The following is a 24,068-nucleotide window of genomic DNA, read 5'->3' as shown; positions in this document are numbered from 1 at the left end:
TGACTTTATTACAGGAGAAAAATATTTATAATAAAATGGTATTGCTCACCTAGGAGGATATGGGATACCTCCTTAAAAATAACAGACGCTGCTGCCTTGTGGTTGGGAGGTAACTCCCAGATAAAATCAACCATTAGTTAAAATACACATTAAAGACAGGCTACGCGGACGGATAAACAGTTCTTGCTGTATGCAGCCAAGTTCCTGCTGCATGTGCAGTGACCGGAGCTAGCTCAGATCCAAGCACATTAAGGCTATGTGCACACAGTGAATTTTTGGTGCGTTTTTCCGCGCAGAAATGGGCCAAAAACACATTGCAAACCTTATCCCATGATTTCCTATGACCTTTTGCAAGATCTGTGCACATGATCAGGATTTTTCCTGACTGAATTTCATGTGCAGAAAAAGAAGCAGCATGTCCATTCTTTGTGCGTTTAGGCCAGCGTTTTTCCAATACAATACAATGCAATAGAAACGCAAACGCATGGCAAAAACGCATGAAAATGCTGTGGATTTTCCTCAGCGTTTTTGCTGCCAAGAGGTGCAGAAATTTCTGCAAGCAATTCTTGATTGTGCACACATGGCCTTAACCATCACGACTGTTTTGTTTGTATGTTAACTTGAAAAAGACGATAGTAGAAAAAAGATTTTTTTTTTTTATTTAACTACTACAGCAGCAAGAACTGTTTATTCAGCCAGCTGCGCGGCCTATCTTTTAACCCCTTTACAGCCCATGACGAATTAATACGCGTCAGTGCCATGGGCTTTAAGAGCCTGACCCGTATTAGTACGTCATCGCGCGCGCGCACACAGGCTGTGCGGGCGCGATCGCCGCCGGGTGTCAGCTGATAGTCACAGCTGACACCCGGTATTATGTGCAGGGAGCGGTCCCGCACCGCTCCCGGCACATTAACCCCCGCAATGCTTTGTTCGAAGTCGATCGCAGCATTGCGGTGGCAAGGGGAGGTCATCGGTATACTCACCTCCTCTTCCGGCCTCCAGCGCTGTCTGCCGCGGCTTCCCGTGTGCTGCCATGACGACCCGATGTCGTCATGACAACATCCTTGTCACCAGGCAGCAGGAACATTGTTTGGTCATGCGCAGTGCACGACAACACAATGTTCTCACTGTGCAGCGCTGACTGCCTGCATGGCACAGGGTGCTCCATCCCTATGCTGTGCAGGCGATCAGAATAAAAAAAGTTAAAGTCCCAGAGTGGGACAAAGTAAAAAAGTGTAAAAACTCTCAGAAGGTGAAAAAAAAAAATACAAAAAAAATTGTAAAAATATTTTTAAAAAAATATAATGTACCCATCAATAAATATTATGAAAAAAAATCAAACAAACAATAAAAGTACACATATTTGGTATTGCCGCGTCCGGAACGACCTGACCTATAAAACTGTCCCACTAGTTAACCCCTTCAGTGAACACTGTAAAAAATAAAGCATTGTTTTTTGCTTTGTTTTTTATTTTTATCATCATACCGCCAAACAAAAAATGGAATAACACGCGATCAAAAATACGAATATAAATTACAATGGTACCGCTGAAAACGTCATCTTGTCCCGCAAAAAACAAGCCGCCATACAGCTCCATCTTCCGAAAAATAAAAAAGTTATAGCTCTCAGAATAAAGCAATGCAAACAAATATTTTTTTCTATAAAATAGCTTTTATTGTGTAAAAGCGCCAAAACATAGAAAAACAATATAAATGTGGTACCGTTGTAAACGTACTGACCCAAAGAATAAAGCTACCTTATCAATTTTACCACACGCGGAACAGAATAAAAAAAAAAAAATTCCTGAATTGTTGGTTTTTGTTTATTCTGCCTCCCAAAAATCAGAATAGAAAGCGATCAAAAAATGTCACGTGCCTGAAAATGGCACCAATAAAACTGTCAACTCGTCCCGCAAAAAACAAGCCATCACATGACTCTGTCTGCCAAAATATGGAAAAATTATAGCTCTCAAAATATGGCGATGCAAAAACTAGATTTTACAAAAAATGCGTCTTTTAGTGTGTGACAGCTGTCAATCATAAAAACCCCATATGATTCTGGTATCACTGTAATCGCACTGACCCGAAGAATAAAGTAATCTCATCACTTATACCGCACGAGGAACGGCGTAAAAAATAAACTCTCGGGTTAGGGTTGTGCTTGGGTTAGGGTTGTGCTTGGGTTAGGGTTGTGCTTGGGTTGGGGTTGTGCTTGGGTTGGGGTTGTGCTTGGGTTGGGGTTGTGCTTGGGTTGGGGTTGGGGTTGTGCTTGGGTTGGGGTTGTGCTTGGGTTGGGGTTGTGCTTGGGTTGGGGTTGTGCTTGGGTTGGGGTTGTGCTTGGGTTGGGGTTGTGCTTGGGTTGGGGTTGTGCTCGGGTTGGGGTTGTGCTCGGGTTGGGGTTGTGCTCGGGTTGGGGTTGTGCTCGGGTTGGGGTTGTGCTCGGGTTGGGGTTGTGCTCGGGTTGGGGTTGTGCTCGGGTTGGGGTTGTGCTCGGGTTGGGGTTGTGCTCGGGATTTTTTTCAAACGGAAGAAAAAAAGATGACGTTATGGCGACTAGTGTTGAGCGCAAGTGCTCGCTACTTGAGTTTGCATCGGGTGCTCTGGTATGCATTGAGTATCGTGGGTATTTGAGTGACATGCTCGAGTCTCCGCCCCATATGCTTCACGGCCAAAAAAACTTTGCGGGGATTACCTGCCATGCACGAGCGATCCCTGCATGTTTTTTTTGGGTGTCTAATAACCGTGAAACATGCGGGGCAGGGACTCGAGCATGTCACTCGAGCACACGCAGTACATGGTGCATACCTGAGTACCCGATGCAAACTCAAGTAGCGAGCACTTGCGCTCAAGACTAATGACAACTTATTCAATATGATGACCTAATGTTATCAAATTCTCTGTCGTACCTCTGGGTTCAAAATGTTCACTATACCGCTTGATAAAATCCTTGAGGGGTGTAGTTTCCAAAATGGGGTCACTTGTGGGGGGTTTCCACTGTTTAGGCACACAGGGGCTCTCCAAACGCGACATGGTGTCCGCTAACAAATTGAATGGAAAATCGGCTCAAATTGTTAGCAGACACCATGTTGCGTTTGGAGAGCCCCTGTGTGCCTAAACATTGGAGCTCCCCCACAAGTGACCCCATTTTGGAAACTAGACCCCCCAAGGCACCTATCTAGATGCATAGTGAGCACTTGGAACCCCCAGGTGCTTCACAAATTGATTCGTAAAAATGAAAAAGTGGGGAAAAAATACTTTTTCATTTTTACGGATTAATTTGTGAAGCACCTGGGGGTTCAAAATGCTCACCACCCATCTAGATAAGTTCCCACGGGGGTCTAGTTTCCAAAATGGGGTCACTTGTGGGTGGTTTCCACTGTTTAGGCACATCAGGGGTCTCCAAACGCAACATGGCGTCCGCTAATTATTCAAGCAAATTTTACAATCGAAAATTCAAATGGCGCTCCTTCCCTTCCGAGCCCTGCTGTACGCCCAAACAGTGGTTTTTCCCCACATATGGGGTATCTGCGTGCCCAGCGGAAATTGCACAACAAATTTTGGGGTCCATTTTTTCCTGTTACCACTGCGAAAATAAAAAAAATTGGGTCTAAAGTAACATTTTTGTGAAAAAAGTTAAATGTTCATTTTTTTCTTCCACATTCCAAAAATTCCTGTGAAGCACCTGATGGGTTAATAAAGTTCTTGAATGTGGTTTTGAGCACCTTGAGGGGTGCAGTTTTTAGAATGGTGTCACTTTTAGGTATTTTCTGTCATAAAGACCTCTCAAAGTGACTTCAAATGTGATGTGGTCCCTAGAAAAATGGTTTTGTAAATTTTGTTGGAAAAATGAGAAATCGTTGGTCAACTTTTAACCCTTATAGCTCCATAACAAAAAAAAATTTTGGTTCCAAAATTGTGCTGATGTAAAGTAGACATGTGGGAAATGTTGTTTATTAACTATTTTGTGTGACATATCTCTCTGATTTAACCCCTTAATAACATCTGACGTACTAATACGCGTCTGTGCCCTGGGACTTAAGAGCCAGACCCATCTTAGTGCGTCATGGCGATCGCGCGCGCACACAGGCTGTGCGGGCGCGATCGCCGCCGGGTGTCAGCTGATTGTCACAGCTGACATCCAGTACTATGTGCAGGGAGCGGTCCTGCACCGCTCCCAGCACATTAACCCCCGCGATGCTGCGATCGAAGTCGATTGCGGGGGCAAGGGGAGGTGATCGGCGATACTCACCTCCTCTTCCGGCTTCCAACGCAGTCTGCAAAGGCTTCCCGGGTGTTGCCATGACGACCCGATGTCGTCATGACAACATCCGGGTCACCAGAGAGCAGGAAGATTGCTTGGGCATGCGCAGTGCATCTCCAAGCAATCTTCACACTGTGCACTTCTGACAGCCTTCATGGCATAGGGATGGTGCTTCATTCCTGTGCCATGCAGGCGATCAGAAAAAAAAAAGTGAAAGTCCCAGAGTGGGACAAAGTAATAAAGTGTATAAACTGTGTGAAAGTGGGAAAAAAAAAAAAAAATGTGCAAAAATATTATAAAAAAAATAATACACCAAAAATAAAAATATAATGTACCCATCAATAAATATTATTATAAAAAAAAAACAAAAAAAAACAGTAAAAGTACACATATTTGGTATCGCCGCGTCCGGAACAACCTGACCTATAAAACTGTCCCACTAGTTAACCCCTTCAGTGAACACGGTAAAAAAAAAAAAAAAAACGAAGCAAAAAACAATGCTTTATCACCATACCGCCAAACAAAATGGAATAACACGCGATCAAAAAGACGCATATAAATAAAAATGATACCGCTGAAAATGTCACCTCGTCCCGCAAAAAACAAGCCGCCATACAGCTCCATCAGCCGAAAAATAAAAAAGTTATAGCTCTCAGAATAAAGCGATGCTAAAAAATATTTTTTTCTATAAAATAGCTTTTATTGTGTATAAGCGCCAAAACATAGAAAAATGATACAAATGTGGTACCGCTGTAAACGTACTGACCCGAAGAATAAAGCTACCTCATCAATTTTACCACATGCGGAACAGAATTAAAAAAAAAATTCCTGAATTGTTGGTTTTTGTTTATTCTGCCTCCCAAAAATCGGAATAGAAAGCGATCAAAAAATGTCACGTGCCTGAAAATGGCACCAATAACAACGTCAAGTCATCCCGCAAAAAACGAGCCGTCACATGACTGTCTGCCAAAATCTGGAAAAATTATAGCTCTCAAAATATGGCGATGCAAAAACTAGATTTTACAAAAAATGCGTCTTTTAGTGTGTGACAGCTGTCAGTCATAAAAACCCCATATGATTCTGGCATTGCTGTAATCACACCGACCCGAAGAATAAAGTCGTCTAATCACTTATACCGCACAAGGAACGGCGTCAAAAATAAACTCTTGGGTTAGGATTGGGCTAGGGTTAGGGCTGGGTTTGGGGCTAGGGTTGTGCTGGGGCTAGGGTTAGGGCTGGGGTTGGGATTTTTTTCAAAAGTAAGAAAAAAAGATGACGATATGGCGACTAGTGTTGAGAGCAAGTGCTCGCTACTTGAGTTTGCATCGGGTGCTCTGGTATGCATTGAGTATCGTGGGTATTTGAGTGACATGCTCGAGTCTCTGCCCCATATGCTTCGCGGCCAAAAAACTTTACGGGGATTGCCTGCCATGCACGAGCGATCACCGCATGTTTTTTTTTGGGTGTCTAATAACCGTGAAACATGCGGAGCAGTGACTCGAGCATGTCACTCGAGCACACGCTGTACATGGTGCATACCTGAGTACCCGATGCAAACTCAAGTAGCGAGCACTTGTGCTCAAGAATAATGACAACTTATTCAATATGATGACCTAATGTAAACAAATTCTGTGCCGTACCTCTGGGTTCAAAATGTTCACTATACACCTTAATAAAATCCTTGAGGGGTATAGTTTCCAAAATGGGGACACTTGTGGGGGAGCTCCACTGTTTAGGCACATCACGGGCTCTCCAAACGCGACATGGTGTCCGCTAACAAATTGAATGGAAAATCGGCTCAAATTGTTAGCGGACGCCATGTTGCGTTTGGAGAGCCCCTGTGTGCCCAAACATTGGAGCTCCCCCCACAAGTGACCCCATTTTGGAAACTAGACCCCCCAAGGCACCTATCTAGATGCATAGTGAGCACTTGGAACCCCTAGGTGCTTCACAAATTGATTCGTAAAAATGAAAAAGTGTTTTTTTTTTCACTTTTTCATTTTTACGAATCAATTTGTGAAGCACCTGGGGGTTCCAAGTGCTCACTATGCATCTATAAAGGTGCCTTGGGGGGTCTAGTTTCCAAAATGGGGTCACTTGTGGGGGAGCTCCAAAGTTTGGGCACACAGGGGCTCTCCAAACACAACATGGCGTCCGCTAATTATTCAAACAAATTTTACAATCAAAAAGTCAAATGGCGCTCCTTCCCTTCCGAGCCCTGCCGTGCGCCCAAACAGTGTTTTTTCCCCAAATATTGGGTATCTGCGTGCCCAGGGGAAATTGCACAACAAATTTTGGGGTCCATTTTTTCTTGTTACCCCTGTGAAAATAAAAAAAAATTGGGTCTAAAGTAACATTTTTGTGAAAAAAGTTAAATGTTCATTTTTTTCTTCCACATTCAAAAAATTCCTGTGAAGCACCTGAAGGGTTAATAAAGTTCTTGAATGTGGTTTTGAGCACCTTGAGGGGTGCAGTTTTTAGAATGGTGTCACTTTTGGGTATTTTCTGTCAAAAAGACCTCTCCAAGTGACTTCAAATGTGATGTGGTCCCTAAAAAAATGGTTTTGTAAATTTTGTTGGAAAAATGAGAAATCGCTGGTCAACTTTTAACCCTTATAGCTCCCTAACAAAAAAAATTTTGGTTCCAAAATTGTGCTGATGTAAAGTAGACATGTGGGAAATGTTATTTATTAACTCTTTTGTGTGACATATCGCTCTGATTTCCGGGCTTAAAAATTCAAATTTTGAAAATTGCAAAATTTTCAACATTTTCGCCAAATTTCCGCTTTTTTCACAAATAAACGCAAGTGATATCGAAGAAATTTTTCCACAATCATGAAGTACAATATGTCACGAAAAAACAGTCTCAGAATCAGGGGGATCCGTTGAAGCGTTCCAGAGTAATTACCTCATAAAGTGACAGTGGTCAGAATTGTAAAAATTGGCCTGGTCATTAACGTGCAAACCACCTTGGGTTGTAAAGGGGTTAAAGTGTATTTTTTTCCTATTGTTTACTCATCGCATGCCGCTATCACTATTAATCGCGGCATGTGAGGGTTTAATGTGCTGGGATTGAAGCTAGCTCCTGCTTCGGTCACTGCACATGCAGCAGAAACTTGGCTGTGTACAGCCGGCTCCTGCAGCTGATGCAATGGCCATAACTCCGGTGCCCAAGTCATCTCTGAGACATAACGTACGTCTGATTTCGGTAAACTGGCAATCTGGATGTACAGTTAGGTCCATTTGTGGAAAGGGGTTAATGATAATGGTTGGTTGGAGAAACTGACGATTTTCACTTTTTTGTCAATAAAAATCAAATCCTCTGCTATTCAGGTCATCCTTTGCTATCAAGAATGCATAGCAGATTTCACCCAACTTCTTCTGACTTTTCTTAGAAGACGACGTGCTGTTTCTCACTTATTCCTCCTAGAAACTTTTGAATAAATTGGTAAATTAGTGTTACAAGTTTGGGGTGTGACTCTGGACAGTGTCAGTGTGTAATCAGTTCTGCCAGCATTGGACTGCTCAGGAACACGTCCCTTTTCACACACAGAACAGTTTATGAATTTCAAGGAGGAATAACAGAGGAACATCTCAATCCAAGAAAAACTGCTTTTATTTATTTTTTTTTCATGGACAATGCAAGTATTTGTTAAAAACATATGTTAGGGGAGGTGACAGGATCCCTTCAAACAAAAAAATTAGTCCTGAGTCTGTTTTCCCACCAGTCTTGAAGAGGGGGCCTGCTGGGGTCAGATATTCCTGATTCATTAAGAGGTGGCAACTGGAATAAGTTTTATGGGCATAGTGAATACCGTCGCTTGTCATGAATTTGACGAACAGGGGTTGACCTGCCCCTGTTCTTCCCTGCTGGGAAAATGCCAAAAGTCTCTAAATGTTAGCGCAGGTTTGCGTTGCACAAAATCTTTGCTACTTTTCAAATCTTTTTTGTCAGAACTGTGGCTTAAAAGCTTTGATGAATTGGGTCCAATGTAGGTACTGATACGATATTGAAAACTTCACAGAAAGGAAGTGGAAAGTGTTTAGTTACATATGATTTGCTAACAAAAGTAGTGACTTCATGATTTGTGAAAAGGCTCCTAATGTCTGCAATTCAGTGTAATGAATGAATCAATGGTCGTATAGAGTGTGATAAAAGCATATCTGTCATCAGATTTCACAATACAAAGTATATACACTATTAAATAGATCTAGAACATATGAGGCTGGTGTACTTACTGTGATAATCCATGTTAGAATGGCTGTATAATCCATTTTGAAAGTTTTCATGCCTAATATTATCTGGGGTATTATGCGGTTGTTCCAACTTCATCAGGTCTAAGTGATCTGTATAATAATGTGTCCAGTTTGTACTGTGAATTCTGGTTCCAGATCTGCTTTAAGTATAATGTCATTGATATTCAAGGATAAATGATCATTCTTTGTTTCCTATTCTGAATTATCTACTATATTCTCTCACTGAAGTTTTGATTTTTTTTCTTCTTCTTCTTCTTCTTTTTTTTTTTTTTTTTTTTTTTACAGGAAAATATATAGGCGATTTGGAAAATATTACCTTTACTGAAAGCTTTCTGGGCAGCAAGGATCATGGCGGCTTCCTGTTCTTTGCTCCTACTTTTCAGGATCTCAGCGGACTGCCTGTACCAGATAGTCCTTTCTTGTGTGGGGTTATCATCCTGAAAATGGAGGTTCCATGGGCAAAAGTTTTTCCTATTCGATTAATGTTGACATTGGGAGCTGAAAGTGGTGGTAAGTGTTGTCAAATTCCATATGCAATGTTAGCAGTTCAGTAGTAAGCCCCTAAAAGGGATTTTCCATCCATCGAGCGTGATGCCATATTATAAGGATATGCCAACATTTCTTGACTGCGGAGACCTCCACTGATCTTCTGTATAAGAGTTCGGCAGTGCTTGTTAAGTGCTGTGGTGCCTTTTAGTATTTCATTTTTTCCTTTCGGAATGATTTTTCTCCCAGACACCCGCAAACTGTTCTGTGCTTCACTTCTCTGCTAGCGGGTGTCTGGGAGTGCGGTGCAGGAGAAGACGCCAAAGGAACCTCTCCCCCCTCATTTTCAGCATTCTCGGAGGTTGGACACCATCGATCATTATGTTTTGCCATTTCCTAGTAATATGTTTGTATATTAAAAGATTGGGTTATGCTTCTAATGTTGTGTAAATTGTTCAGTATTCTCTTGGAAATAGAAAAGCCTGGCAATGAACTCTGTTTCCATAGATTTTACACTTTTTATATGAATATTTACTTGAGAATTTAAGTGCAGAAAATATTTTTGTAATTATTTTGGGTAATGTAGGTAAATTAGTGTGAACTGAGCCTTAGAGGGGTTGTCCACCTAAAAAATAAATAAATTTCTGTTTAAAATAACCACTTACTAAATAGACTTCAGTTACCAAAGGTACCCTAATCTCCAGATATCACCCCCAGCATCCCCTGCTCCACTTCAAAGTTCTGCTTGACTGAGAAGAGGGTTTCCTGTTTTGGCACTGTACCGGTCTTCTAGGTAACGAAGGCTGGCTGACAGGACCATTTCACTAGCCAAGCCAGCCTCCTTTTTTGTCTGTTCATTGGCCATGAGAGACTGTGGCTTGTTTAGCTATATAAATAAGCTTTTCAGCCAGCCCCCTTTACACACAGAACCATTCACTGACAACATAGAAAACGCTGTCCTGTGTTCAACCCAGGCCAAAAGTGGAGCCGCTGGGACGATATATCTGAAGATTGGGATGCCTTTGTAATCTTGAAGAATACTTGTAAGTTATCCCTATAATTAATAGAAAAAGTTGTCTAGCATCAAAATAGATTGAAAATGGCACCTGAGTTATTCCTGACTGTCTGTGTTTAATTCCTTAAGTATATCCATCTCCTGTAACAAGCCGCAGACATCGAAAATCTGTATTTGGAGAGATTGGACATACTATAATAAACCTTCTCACTGTAAGTATTTCCTGTACATAGCAAAGAGATTAAATATATTTGGAGCAACAACTGAGAGGTTTTTAGTTGGAGTTTGTGAGCCCTACCCACCCTTCCTACAGTTATATTTACTTATTCAGCTCCTTTGTAAAGGTTCAGCAGCTGTTGCTGCAGTGCCCATCATCTTCTTTAGAACTCATCATCACTTTTTCCAAGCTCTTATTATCACAGACCACTTGGGAGTCTGCACAGATATGATAATTCTCTATGTATAGAATTACTCCTGTGCATGTTCTTGTGCGGCATATGACGACCACCTGGTACTGTCAAAGCAAGTGAAGGGATGGGTGAAGGGATAAAGCTCCCCCACTGCTGGCAAAAGCTATTTAATACAGGCTATGGACACTTTTTTTTTTTTTTTTTTTTAAATATATTGGTGGTCAGACCCTTTTTTTATATAAAGTTTTCAGCCTTTTTCAAGTGTTAGATTTTTTTTTTCTTGTGGGAGTGTTTCTCCCAGTAATACAGGCTGGGTGTGAACTGTGTGTATCCAGAGAGCTGCCTGCTTCATTAGGCTCATGTTCTTTCATCCTTCTGTTTAGTTTGCTTTCTCTGCCCTCCCTGAGACTGCAGGAACTTGAACGCATTTGTACCATTGCTGCAAAGCACTCCGCTAAATAAGGGACTCAGACACTCTTCGGCAGCAAAAAAAAGTAGAACGTTTTTTTATGAAAACTACTTTGAAAGTTGCTTAACCTTTCTCTAAGGAAGGAAATAAAAAAAATCTGGGTTACTGTCTACATGTTCTTTTAAGCTTTTGTTTCTGTGGTACCCCAATGAATTTATAGCTTTGTCTTATAGATTCCTATATTTTTTTCTTTTATGCAGGACCTCAGAAATTACCAGTACACAATTCCACATGTAGAGGATTTGGTAATTCACATGGAAATGGGTAAAAGCTGCATAAAGATTCCTTCAAAGCGACATAATGAGGTGAGCAAGATGCACGTGAATGTGGGCAAGGCTTTATTCATATTGATATCAGACCTTCGTATTAGTTGTACTCTAACATCCTTGGTGGAAATGCAACCTGCAAAGGGAACACCCTGTTTGGGGATTTTGTCTTTGTTTTTTTTTTGTGTATGTGTTGTCAATTATTTATTTTTTAAATTTAAGATCCTTAAAGTGATTCATTCTTGCAATGAGCATGTGATAAGCATCGGTGCCAGCTTCAGTCTGGATGCAGACTCTCATCTGGTTTGTGTGCAGAATAGTGATGGCATCTATCAGACACAAGCGAACAGTGCTGCTGGACAGCCTAGAAAAGGTAAGAATCCATACCGGAAAAACGCTTTACATCAATGATAATACCGTATATCTGATAGTGAACAGATTTACGTCTGCATAAACTATTATTGGAGTAAAGCCTCAGCTTTAGGATATAATTATGTCTCCTTACTAGACTGCTGTACAAGCTGCCATTACTATAAACAGATTATTCATCTGAGATTAAATACGGTCAGCTCACAGCCTGTAATTTCTGTTGGTGTGACACACTGGATAATAAGCAGTCATAATGCCCAGTATGCATGCATTTTTATTATCCCTCTTACAAAGTTGGGCAAAAAGATTTGCAAAACCCAGTTCAGGGGCCAAGTCTGTAGTTCATGGCTGCTGGACCTCATACTTGCTGACACCTTTTCTAATTAGTAGACCCGATGTTATTGTTGTGGCAGGACACACACAAGACCTTTTTAGAGGCGTTTCAACATTTAAATACATTTTTGTTACCTCTGATTTTCCCTCTAGATGAGGCTTGCATATCTGCCCCAGTTACAGGGCAAATTCTGCCTCCTGTCTGCACAGAGGAGCTGATTTGGGTCTGTTAGGACACAGCAGCTCTAGATCCCTCCTGGCATCCGGCGATCACATAATCATTAGGAAGGGAGGTTGTTTTTTCTTTTATTACATCTATATTCATAAGAGCCCAAGTACCAGGGAAAAACAGCCTGCTCTGTCTTAATTCACTGGGAGAGGTGACCTGGGTCTGTCAATACCCAGCAACTGTGCTGGGGAGACGCCCAGTGTTCATGGTCTCATAGTGGCATAGTCAAAAGACTAGGTACACGAGTTAGACGCTTCTGATTCATTAAGAGGTGCACACCGGCCCATATGATAAGCAGCATGCGCCTCGCCTTTGGTGGAAAAACTTTGAATCGGGCACTTATGGGTCTAACAAAAAAATAAATAACCAGTGGCTAGTATAAAAAAAAAATATTATTATTAAAAAAAATTGGCAGGAATTAGACTGATATATACCTGCTTTTGATTGACTTGATTAACTTGGAAGAGAAAATGAAAAACAGGATCATACACCTGAATGTCTGTGGGGGGCAATGCCAGACCACCCAATAAACAGAATTGTCACTGATTTTGGGGGAGAAAAGCAGCCTTTTTTTTTCCAATCTCGAACAACTACCTTAGTTTGGTTTATGATATAGTAGAGAGGATTATTTAGACTAGGGATCCATGCTCACTTTCAGTCTCTCCTTTAAGTGTCCCACTATGTAGCTAGGCTGCACCCACTTGGTGGGACGTGATTGATGCCAGCATCCCCAGCTCCTCCATTGATTAGCCGGCCTGGATGACGTTGTGTTTGTGCGTTTGGCCGCATTGATGACATTGCACCCACTAATCGAAAGAGGAGCTGAAGATGCCGGCAGGTAATTTGCGGTTTTCAAGATCCTGGATCGGAGTTCTGAAAATGTATTCACTCCTCTCTAGTTTTGAACCTATGTTTTGGCCTACGGGCTAAATAAATTGCAATTTGTGCCAGAAGGAAATGTGAGCAGGTATTGGATCTGCTTCAAGATCATTCATGTCACACAGAACCTGACCACGACGCACATGACCTAATTTCAGAGAGAAATGTTTCCATGTGCGATGAATGATTCATGAGGGAAGGATCGCAATAATTATGATCATAGGATTATAATAACTTTATAGGCTGCATGTCCTGTGCTTGTCTCTGAGCTGCTGGTGAATGGTCTTCATACAAATGATTCCCTAAATGAAATTCAGAAGTAAATTCTACTAATGTGTCTTATTCCTATTGCTTCCTAGTAACTGGAGCAAGTTTTGTTGTGTTTAATGGTGCCCTGAAAACCTCATCTGGATTCCTTGCTAAATCTAGCATAGTAGAAGGTATGTGGGAATGTAGATCTGCACTTTCAGGCAACAGCTATCTCATGTGTCTGGTCAACTTTACATCCTCACCAACTTTGACAGGGCGCACATCTGTCCTCAGGCGCTTTGTACAGTCACTGCCTGTTTCTGACTGTGATGGATTAGGCAACATTAACGCTTTCTGTTGTTCCCAATGCTCTTTTCTAGAATATTTTCAAGAAGCCTGTGTTACCCAGTGTGTTTACTGGGGGACAAAGCCCCCAACCTAGTTTGAAAGTTTTTTATTTTTTGTGAATCATTACTTAAGGGGCTATAATCAGAAAATGACCCATTGTTTAAATCAGGTCTTTGTGTTTAATGTATTTATTTATTTTAACAACTTCCCGACATTTGCAGTTTATATACATGATCGTCGGACTTCCCAACTGATTCAGTACATATACGTCATGGCTATCACCCGTGCACAGGATTCTGACAGCTGACACCCGGGACTCAGTGCCGGGAGCGGTGCCTGCACCGCTTCTGGCACTTTAAATCGCTAAATGCTACAATCACAGCAACTAGCGCGCATGCAGAGGGAAGAAAGCTCCTCTGCCCTTGTATCTGAGACCCCGCAATGCCATCGCGGGGCCCGATCGTTGCCACGGTGAGCCAATGTCGTCATGACAACATCCATGTCGCCAAAGTTAGCAAAGTTGCTAGATAATGCACAGTGCATGATCTAACAAGTTTGCCTTTCAGTGCAGCGCTGACAATTTGCATAGCATAGGAATGCTGCTGCATTCCAAGCGATCAGACTGCAAAAAGTGAAAGTCCCATAGTGGGACAAAGTGAAAAGAATTGTATATACACTGCTCAAAAAAAATAAAGGGAACACTCAAATAACACATCCTAGATCTGAATGAATGAAATATTCTCATTGAATACTTTGTTCTGTACAAAGTTGAATGTGCTGACAACAAAATCACACAAAAATCATCAATGGAAATCAAAATTATTAACCAATGGAGGCCTGGATTTGGAGTCACCCCCAAAATTAAAGTGGAAAAACACACTACAGGCTGATCCAACTTTGATGTAATGTCCTTAAAACAAGTCAAAATGAGGCTCAGTATTGTGTGTGGCCTCCACGTGCCTGTATGACCTCCCTACAACGCCTGGGCATGCTCCTGATCAGGTTGCGGATGGTCTGTGGTATCTCCTCCCAGACCTGGACTAAAGCATCCACCAACTCCTGGACAGTCTGTGGTGCAACGAGACGTTGGTGGATGGAGCGAGACATGATGTCCCAGATGTGCTTAATCGGATTCAGGTCTGGGGAACGGGCGGGCCAGTCCATAGCTGCAATGCCTTCATCTTGCAGGAACTGCTGACACACTCCAGCCACATGAGGTCTGGCATTGTCCTGCATTAGGAGGAACCCAGGGCCAACCGCACCAGCATATGGTCTCACATGGGGTCTGAGGATCTCATCTCGGTACCTAATGGCAGTCAGGCTACCTCTGGTGAGCACATGGAGGGCTGTGCGGCCCTTCAAAGAAATGCCACCCCACACCATTACTGACCTACTGCCAAACCGGTCATGCTGAAGGATGTTGCTGGCAGCAGATCGCTCTCCACGCGAGTCTCCATACTCTGTCTCGTCTGTCACATGTGCTCAGTGTGAACCTGCTTTCATCTGTGAAGAGCACAGGGCGCCAGTGGCGACTTTGCCAATCATGGTGTTCTGTGGCAATTGCCAAGCTTCCTGCATGGTGTTGGGCTGTGAACACAACCCCCCATCTGTGGATGTCGGGCCCTCATACCACTTTCATGGAGTCATTTTCTAACAGTTTGTTCAGACACATGCACATTTGTGGCTTGCTGGAGGTCATTTTGCAGGGCTCTGGCAGTGCTCCTCCTGTTCCTCCTTGCACAAACGAGGAGGTAACGGTCCTGCTGCTGGGTTGTTGCCCTCCTATGGCTCCCTCCACGTCTCCTGGTATCTGCTCCATGCTCTGGACACTGTGCTGACAGACGCAGCTACCCATCTTGCCACAGCTCACACTGATGTGCCATCCTGGATGAACTGCACTACCTGAGCAACTTCTGTGGGTTGTACTGTAGACACCGCCTCATGATATTGTACCTCTAGGGGTGAGAGCAATGGCAAAATGAAAAAGTGACAAAAACAGCCAAAAAGGATGAGAACAGAGAAATGGTCTGTGTTCACCACCTGCAGAACCACTCCTTTATAGGGGGTATCTTGCTAATTGCCGATCATTTCTACCAGTCGTCTGTTCCATTTGCACAACAGCAGGAGAAATTGATTCACAATCAGTGTTGCTTCATAACTAAACAGGTAGATTTCACAGAAGTGTTATTGACTTGAAGGTACATTGTGTTGTTTGAGTTCCCTTTGTTTTTTTTGAGCAGTGTATATTTGTAGTGTGTGTGTGTATAATAAGTGGTATTTCTTGCCTTATAAATGGGGTTGGGACCATCAGTTGTGTTGTGCAGAAGTCAAGTGCATACACAGCTGATAGTCCTACTGAATAGACTGTTAGAATTTGTATTATGGAAAGAAAAAAGCTACTAAGTAAAGAAAAACGAGTGGCCATCATTACTTTAAGAAATGAAGGTCAGTCAGTGCGAAAAATTGGGAAAACTTTGAAAGTGTCCCCAAGTGCAGTTGCAAAAACCATCAAGCGCTACAAAGAAACTGGCTCACATGAGGACCGCCCCAGGAAAGGAAGACCAAGAGTCACCTCTGCTTCTGAGGATAAGTTTATCCGAGTCACCAGCCTCAGAAATCGCAGGTTAACAGCAGCTAAGATTAGAGACCAGGTCAATGCCACACAGAGTTCTAGCAGCAGACGCATCTCTACAACAACTGTTAAGAGGAGATTTTGTGCAGCAGGCCTTCATGGTAAAATAGCTGCTAGGAAACCACTGCTAAGGACAGGCAACAAGCAGAAGAGACTTGTTTGGGCTAAAGAACACAAGAAATGGACATTAGACCAGTGGAAATCTGTGCTTTGGTCTGATGAGTCCAAATTTGATATCTTTGGTTCCAACCATCGTGCCTTTGTGCGACGCAGAAAAGGTGAACGGATGGACTTTAGATGCCTGGTTCCCACCGTGAAGCATGGAGGAGGAGGTGTGATGGTGTGGGGGTGCTTTGCTTGTGACACTGTTGGGGATTTATTCAAAATTGAAGGCATACTGAATCAGCATGGCTACCACAGTATCTTGCCGCAGCATGCTATTCCATCTGGTTTGCGTTTAGGTGGACCATCATTTATTTTTCAACAGAACAATGACCCCAAACACACCTCCAGGCTGTGTAAGGGCTATTTGACCAAGAAGGAGAGTGATGGGGTGCTACGCCAGATGACCTGGCCTCCACAGTCACCAGACCTGAACCTAATCGAGATGGTTTGGGGTGAGCTGGACCGCAGAGTGAAGGCAAAAGGGCCAACAAGTGCTAAGCATCTCTGGGAACTCCTTCAAGATTGTTGGAAGACAATTTCCGGTGACTACCTCTTGAAGCTCATCAAGAGAATGCCAAGAGTGTGCAAAACAGTCATCAAAGCAAAAGGTGGCTACTTTGAAGAACCTAGAATATTAGACATATTTTCAGTTGTTTCACACTTTTTTGTTAAGTATATAATTCCACATGTGTTAATTCATAGTTTTGATGCCTTCAGTGTGAATGTACAATTTTCATAGTCATGAAAATACAGAAAAATCTTTAAATGAGAAGGTGTGTCCAAACTTTTGTTCTGTACTGTATACAATACAGGGTTGTCAGAAAGTGTAATAAGGTTATGAAGGGGGAGATTTATCAAACATGGTGTAAAGTGAAACTGGCTCAGTTGTCCTTAGCAACCAATCCGATTCCACTTTTCATTCCTCACAGACTCTTTGGAAAATGAAAGGTGAAATCTGATTGGTTGCTAAGTGCAACTGAGCCAGTTTCACAGATCTAGTTTTCACAGATAGATCTCCCCCAAATCTGTTTTCTTTTCAGATAATTCAGATAACACATAATGGCAAATAATTTAAATACAGATCAAAGAAAATGGATTTTAACCCCTTACTTACCGGGGACGTATTAGTACGCATATTTGCATACTGCCCGTTCAGTGAGGGCTGCTGCGCTGAGCCCTCACTGAACGGAGCACATGTCAGCTGATTCTTACAGCTGACATGTACCCGCAACAGCCGCGGGTGGAATCGCGATCCACCCGCGGCTGTTAACATGTTAAATGCCGCTGTCAATCTCCGACAGCAGTATTTAACGCGCGCTTCCGGGTAGCGCGTCATAAGCCCCGCCCACCGGCGACCCCGTCACGTGATCGTGGGTCACCGATGGGTGGGCATGACAACCCAGGGTCTGCAGCAGACGCCTGTGGTTGTCATGATCTTGTCGCTATGAGCGCCACCTAGTGGTCGGCGCTCATAGCACAGGACCATTTCTGCTGCATGCAGGGGACCTGCTCGTCCCCTGTATGTAGCAGAGGCGATCGGACAGTTGCTGCTTCTAGTCTCCTATGGAGACTATAGAAGCATGCAAAAAGTAAAAAAAAAAAAGTTTTTAAAAATATAAAAGTTTAAATCACCCCCCTTTCGCCCCATTCAAAATAAAATATATAAAAAAAAAACCCACATACACATATTTGGTATCGCCGCGTTCAGAATTGCCCGATCTATCAATATAAAAAAAGAATTAATCCGATCGGTAAACGGTGTAACGAGAAAAAATTCTAAACGCCAGAATTACGTTTTTTTGGTCGCCGCAAAATTGCAATAAAATGCAATAACGGGCGATCAAAACATCGGATCTACCCCAAATGTTATCAATAAAAACGTCAGCCCGGCACGCAAAAAATAAGCCATCAACCAGCCCCAGATCACGAAAAATGGAGACGCTACGGGTCTTAGAAAATGGCGCTATTTTTTTATTTTTTTACCAAATTTTGGAATTTTTTTTCACCACTTAAATATAAAAGAACCTATACATGTTTGGTGTCTATGAACTCGTAATGACCTGTAGAATAAGAAGGGCAGGTCAGTTTTAGCATTCAGTGAACGTGGTAAAAAAAATAAATAAAAAACAACTGTGGTATTGCACTTTTTTTGCAATTTTACCGCACTTGGAATTTTTTTCCCGTTTTCCCGTACAGGATATGGTAAAACTAGTAATGGCGTTGAAAAGTACAACTCGTCCCGCAAAAAACAAGCCCTCACATGGCCATATTGACCAAAAAATAAAAACGTTATGGCTCTGGGAACAAGGGGAGCAAAAACGAAAATGCTCCGGGGCTTAAGGGGTTAACAGAGTATTGGAAATCTCAAAATGCTGAAACCGTTAGAGCAAATTGGGTTGAAACATTTGGTACTCAAGCCCCAAAGAGACAAACCATTTACTGCATTTGTGACAAATTCAATGCCACTGGCTCAATCCTTAATGCTCCAAAAACTGGTCGACCCAAAACAGTCTGTACAGAAGATAATAAACAACTTGTTGCTGAAACATTTGTTCAGAGTCCAAAAAAGTCCACCAGAAGAGCCTCTTTGGAATTGGGAATTTCACGAGCTTCTATCATGTGAATCCTGAAATCTATTGGGTGGAAAAATATCGTCCACGTCTAATTCATGTTTTTTTGGAGGATGATCCAAACAGGCGGCTGCAATTTAGTGAGATTATGCTTAACGAAATTGAACAAAATCCAGTAATTTTAGATAACATTATGTGGAGTGATGAAGCTTCTTTCAAATTATCCCGCCATATTAACAGACATAATTGTATTTACTGGTATAATGAGAACATGCATTTAACATTAGAGCAACTACTAAATGAGCCAGGTGTCAATGTTTGGGGTGGTATTTCAAGTTTTGGTGTTTTAGGACCAATATTTTTTGATGGCACAGTCACAGGAGATAAGTATCTCGAAATTCTAATGAATCAAGTTGTTCCCCAGTTACAGCAACAGCCGAATTCAAATGACCTTTATTTCCAACAAGATGGGGCCCCTCCACATTATTCAAGAGTAGTCCGCGAGTATCTTGATGAAACATTTCCTAATAAATGGATTGGCCGAAGAGGCCCACTTGATTGGCCGGCACGTTCACCAGACTTGACCCCAATGGATTTTTTCTTTTGGGGAGTACTCAAGGACAAAGTTTATAGTCGAAAACCAAAAAGTGTCAGTGATTTGAAAAATTACATAAGAGATGCATTTCAAGAAATTAATACCCAAAGAGACTTGTGCAAAAAAGTTTGTCGAAGCGTAAGAGGCAGACTTCAAAGCTGTGCAAATTGTAATGGAAAACAGTTTGAGCTCCTGCGTTGATAAAATTTAACGGCTTTTGTATTATTATTCAGAATAAAATTTAATTGTCAATGTTATGCTTGTGTTAGTAAATTTATTTTGATTGATTTATATATATATATTTCGCTGATTTTTGTTTGGCTCTCAAAAAATATCATGTGCTCGAAAATGGTGGCAATAAAAACTTCAACTCATCCTGCAAAAAACAAGCCATCACATGACTCTGTCAGCCGAAATATAGAAAAATTCTAGCTCTCAAAATATGGTGATGGAAAAAATAGTTTTTTGCAATAAAAAGTGTTTTTAGTGTGTGACAGCTGTCAAACCTAACCCGATATAAATCTGGTATCGCTATAATCGCACCGACCCGAAGAATAAAGTCGCCTAATCACTTATACCGCACGAGGAATGGCGTGAAAAATAAATAAAAAAAACAATTCTTCACCTGCTGTTGATTTGTTCATTCTGCCTCCCAAAGATCCACAGTATGGCTCGGCTCACATTTATCCTGCTCTGAGCGCTTACACCGAGGTTTCTGTGTAAATCTCTGAAATACGTGATTCAGAAGCAACCCCCGGTGGAAGATTCCTTGTAATGAGGCAGATGGAGGCACTGTATGGTATGCATGGGCCCCCCCCACACCACCCAATCCTGGTATGCTTGGCCCCCCACACCACCCAATCCTGGTATGCATGGCCCCCCACTCCACCCAATCTTGGTATGCGTGGCGCACCCCTCATCCCCCAATCTTGGTATGCGTGGCGCACCCCTCATCCCCCAATCTTGGTATGCGTGGCGCACCCCTCATCCCCCAATCTTGGTATGCGTGGCGCACCCCTCATCCCCCAATCTTGGTATGCGTGGCACACCCCTCATCCCCCAATCTTGGTATGCGTGGCGCACCCCTCATCCCCCAATCTTGGTATGCGTGGCGCACCCCTCATCCCCCAATCTTGGTATGCGTGGCGCACCCCTCATCCCCCAATCTTGGTATGCGTGGCGCACCCCTCATCCCCCAATCTTGGTATGCATGGCCCCCCATCACTGCACACATGAAAAAATAACACTTCTACTCACCTTCCTTCCATCTGCTCCAGCGCTGCGTCCTGTTCTGTCAGCAGCTGATCTCCGCATCTGTGCAGCGCATGACGTCACTGCCATGTGCCCTCAGACGCTGTGGTGAGCTGCCGGGATATTCACTACTCTCCACGCTGGGACTATGGGCAAGGAGAGGAGTGAATATTCATTTTCTTTAATGGCGTGCTGTGTCTGCAGCGGCCGCAGCTCCTGCTGCGGCTCAGCGATCCCATATGCCCACTACTAAAGAGAATGAATATTCACTCTTCTCCATGGGCGTGGAGAAGAGTGAATATTCATTCTCTTTAGCAGCGGGCACACGTGGTAGCTGCAGCAGCCGGCTACTGCCTGGTCACTGCTCCTCCGCCACTGTAACACTGTCCCCCTCCCCCACCACTACCCTCCACAGCCGAAATGTAAGTATGTACTCAAGTATAAGCCGAGGGGGGGGCTTTTTCAGCTTAAAAAATGATGACCCTGCTCGTAAGCGCTTACAATCTACAATGAGATGGGGGTGACACAAAGTCCTGGTGCTTATTTACAATGATGGTTCAGCCATTTTGAGGGAATGGGGGATAGATAAAGATTGCATGAGCTCGTCACCAGTTAGTATTTGTAGTGATTTTTGGTGCGGTGTAATTTGATGGAGAATTATGTTCAGAGAACTAGTGAATGGGCTATATATAAAAGAACTTTGATTAGGGAAATTGATATGCCGCCCTAAACAAATGTGTTTTTAGGGAGCGCCTAAAACTGTGTAAATTGTGGTTAGTCCTAATTTCTTGGGGTAGAGCATTCCAAAGAATAGGTGCAACTCGGGAGAAGTATTGGAGCCGGGAGTGGGAGGTACGGATTAGTGCGGATGTTAGTCGCTTGCGGAGCTTAGAGAACGGGTAGGCCGATAAACAGAAATGAGGGAGGAGATGTAGGGGGGTGCCGCAAAGTGGAGACCTTTTGTGGGTGAGAACAAGCAATTTAAATTGGATCCTATAATGTATGGGCAGCCAGTGCAATGACTGGCACAGAGCGGAAGCGTCCGAGTAACGATTAGCCAGATAGATGACCCTGGCTGCTGCATTAAGGATTGACTGGAGAGGGGAAAGTCGAATGAGGGGGAGGCCAGTTAATAGAGAATTACAGTAGTCAAGGTGGGAGTGGATCAGGGCAACAGTGAGGGTTTTTGTTTCCATGGTGAGAAAGGGGCGGATTCTAGAGATGTTCTTCAGGTGCAAGCGACAAGAGCGGGCAAGAGATTGTATATAGGAGGCGAAGGAAAGATTGGTGTCAAACATAACACCCAGACAGCGCACCTGCTGCCTGGGCGTTATTGTGGTGCCACACAGAGAGGGAGATGTCAGATTTAGGGAGGTAAGTAGCCAGCGGGAGCAGAAGTTGTTCTGTTTCGGAAAGGTTGAGTTTCAGGTGGAGAGCGGACGTGATGTTGGAAACTGCGGACAGTCACTGGTGTTCTGTAGTACAGCGGGGGGTAAGGTCAGGGGATGAAGTGTATAGTTGTGTGTCATCAGCATAAAGATGATACTGAAAGCCAAATTTGCTGATTGTCTGTCCAATTGGAGCCGTGAAGAGAGAGAAGAGGGCAAAGCACTTAACCCTGAGGGACCCCAATATTGAAAGGAAGAAAAGTGGAGCCAGTGAACAATACAATAAAGGAGCGGTCAGAAAGATACAGTACAGACCAAAAGTTTGGACACACCTTCTCATTTTAAGATTTTTCTGTATACTATGAAAATTGTACATTCACACTGAAGGCATCAAAACTATGAGTTAAGTATATAATTCCACATGTGTTAACAAAAAAGTGTGAAACAAATGAAAATAGGTCTTATATTCTAGGTTCTTCAAAGGAATGGACATTAGACTAGTGGAAATCTGTGCTTTGGTCTGATGAGTCCAAATTTGAGATCTTTGGTTCCAACCACCGTGTCTTTGTGCGACGCAGAAAAGGTGAACGGATGGACTCTACATGCCTGGTTCCCACCGTGAAGCATGGAGGAGGAGGTGTGATGGTGTGGGGGTGCTTTGCTGGTGACACTGTTGGAGATTTATTCAAAATTGAAGGCATACTGAACCAGCATGGCTACCACAGCATCTTGCTATTCCATCTGGTTTGCGTTTAGTTGGACCATCATTTATTTTTCAACAGAACAATGACCCCAAACACACCTCCAGGCTGTGTAAGGGCTATTTGACCAAGAAGGAGAGTGATGGGGTGCTACGCCAGATGACCTGGCCTCCACAGTCACCAGACCTGAACCTAATCGAGATGGTTTGGGGTGAGCTGGACCGCAGAGTGAAGGCAAAAGGGCCAACAAGTGCTAAGCATCTCTGGGAACTCCTTCAAGATTGTTGGAAGACCATTTCCGGTGACTACCTCTTGAAGCTCATCAAGAGAATGCCAAGAGTGTGCAAAGCAGTCATCAAAGCAAAAGGTGGCTACTTTGAAGAACCTAGAATATAAGACATATTTTCAGTTGTTTCACACTTTTTTGTTAAGTATATAATTCCACATGTGTTAATTCATAGTTTTGATGCCTTCAGTGTGAATGTACAATTTTCATAGTCATGAAAATACAGAAAAATCTTAAAATGAGAAGGTGTGTCCAAAACTTTTGGTCTGTACTGTAGGTGGAGAACCAGGAGAGAGCAGTGTCCTTTATGTCGATTGAGTGGAGCCTAGAGAGTAGGAGATGGTGGTCAACAGTGTCAAAAGCTGCAGAGAGTAGTCCGAAGGTCATTGGTCACTTTGAGTGCAGTTTCTGTAGAATGTAGGGCACGGAAGCCAGGCTGTGATGGATCTAGAAGAGAATGAGTGCAGAGGTAATGGGTAAGGCGGGAGTAGACCAGGCTCAGAGTTTAAAGATGATGGGGAGATTGGAGACTGGTCTGTAGTTTGTGCAAGATGGGTGAAGAGAGGGTGGTTTTTTAATAATGTAGTGATAATAGAGTGTTTGAGGACGAGAGGAAGGTACCAGAAGAGAGGGAGGGATTGAAGACTTTAGTTAGGTGGATAGTGACGACTGGAGAGAGAGACTGGAGTAGGTGTGAGGGCATGGGTCAGTAGCTCATGTAGTAGGACGAGAAAAGGAGAGGATTCTGGAGACTACTTCTTCTGTGAATGGGTCAAATGTGGAGAGTGAGCCAGAGGAGATGTGGGGAGGAATGGGAGTCACAGCACTTTGTGGCCAGAAGCTGATTTCCTGATGGATATTTACGGTTTTCTCTGTAAGGTAGGAGGTCAGATCATCAGCACAAATGTC

The 24,068-nt window shown here is 43.0% G+C and overlaps 1 protein-coding gene across 2 annotated transcripts in view; it reads left to right on the top strand.

Moving 5' to 3' along the window:
* ZFYVE16 (zinc finger FYVE-type containing 16) overlaps window positions 1–24,068 on the top strand; it is a 63,562-nt gene that overhangs the window by 24,359 nt on the left and 15,135 nt on the right. For both annotated transcript variants that reach the window (XM_073679324.1, XM_073679316.1), the window contains 5 exons: window positions 8,804–9,028; window positions 10,149–10,231; window positions 11,099–11,203; window positions 11,387–11,537; window positions 13,334–13,414. In XM_073679324.1, the coding sequence (XP_073535425.1) occupies window positions 8,804–9,028; window positions 10,149–10,231; window positions 11,099–11,203; window positions 11,387–11,537; window positions 13,334–13,414 (645 nt within the window). The remainder of the gene's footprint in view (window positions 1–8,803; window positions 9,029–10,148; window positions 10,232–11,098; window positions 11,204–11,386; window positions 11,538–13,333; window positions 13,415–24,068) is intronic.

Source organism: Phyllobates terribilis, unplaced genomic scaffold, assembly GCF_046119375.1.
Source record: "Phyllobates terribilis strain yellow unplaced genomic scaffold, ASM4611937v1 Scaffold_1__5_contigs__length_1240528914, whole genome shotgun sequence".
NCBI classification, from domain to species: Eukaryota; Metazoa; Chordata; class Amphibia; order Anura; family Dendrobatidae; genus Phyllobates; species Phyllobates terribilis.
This window is presented reverse-complemented; position numbering and strand designations above follow the sequence as displayed.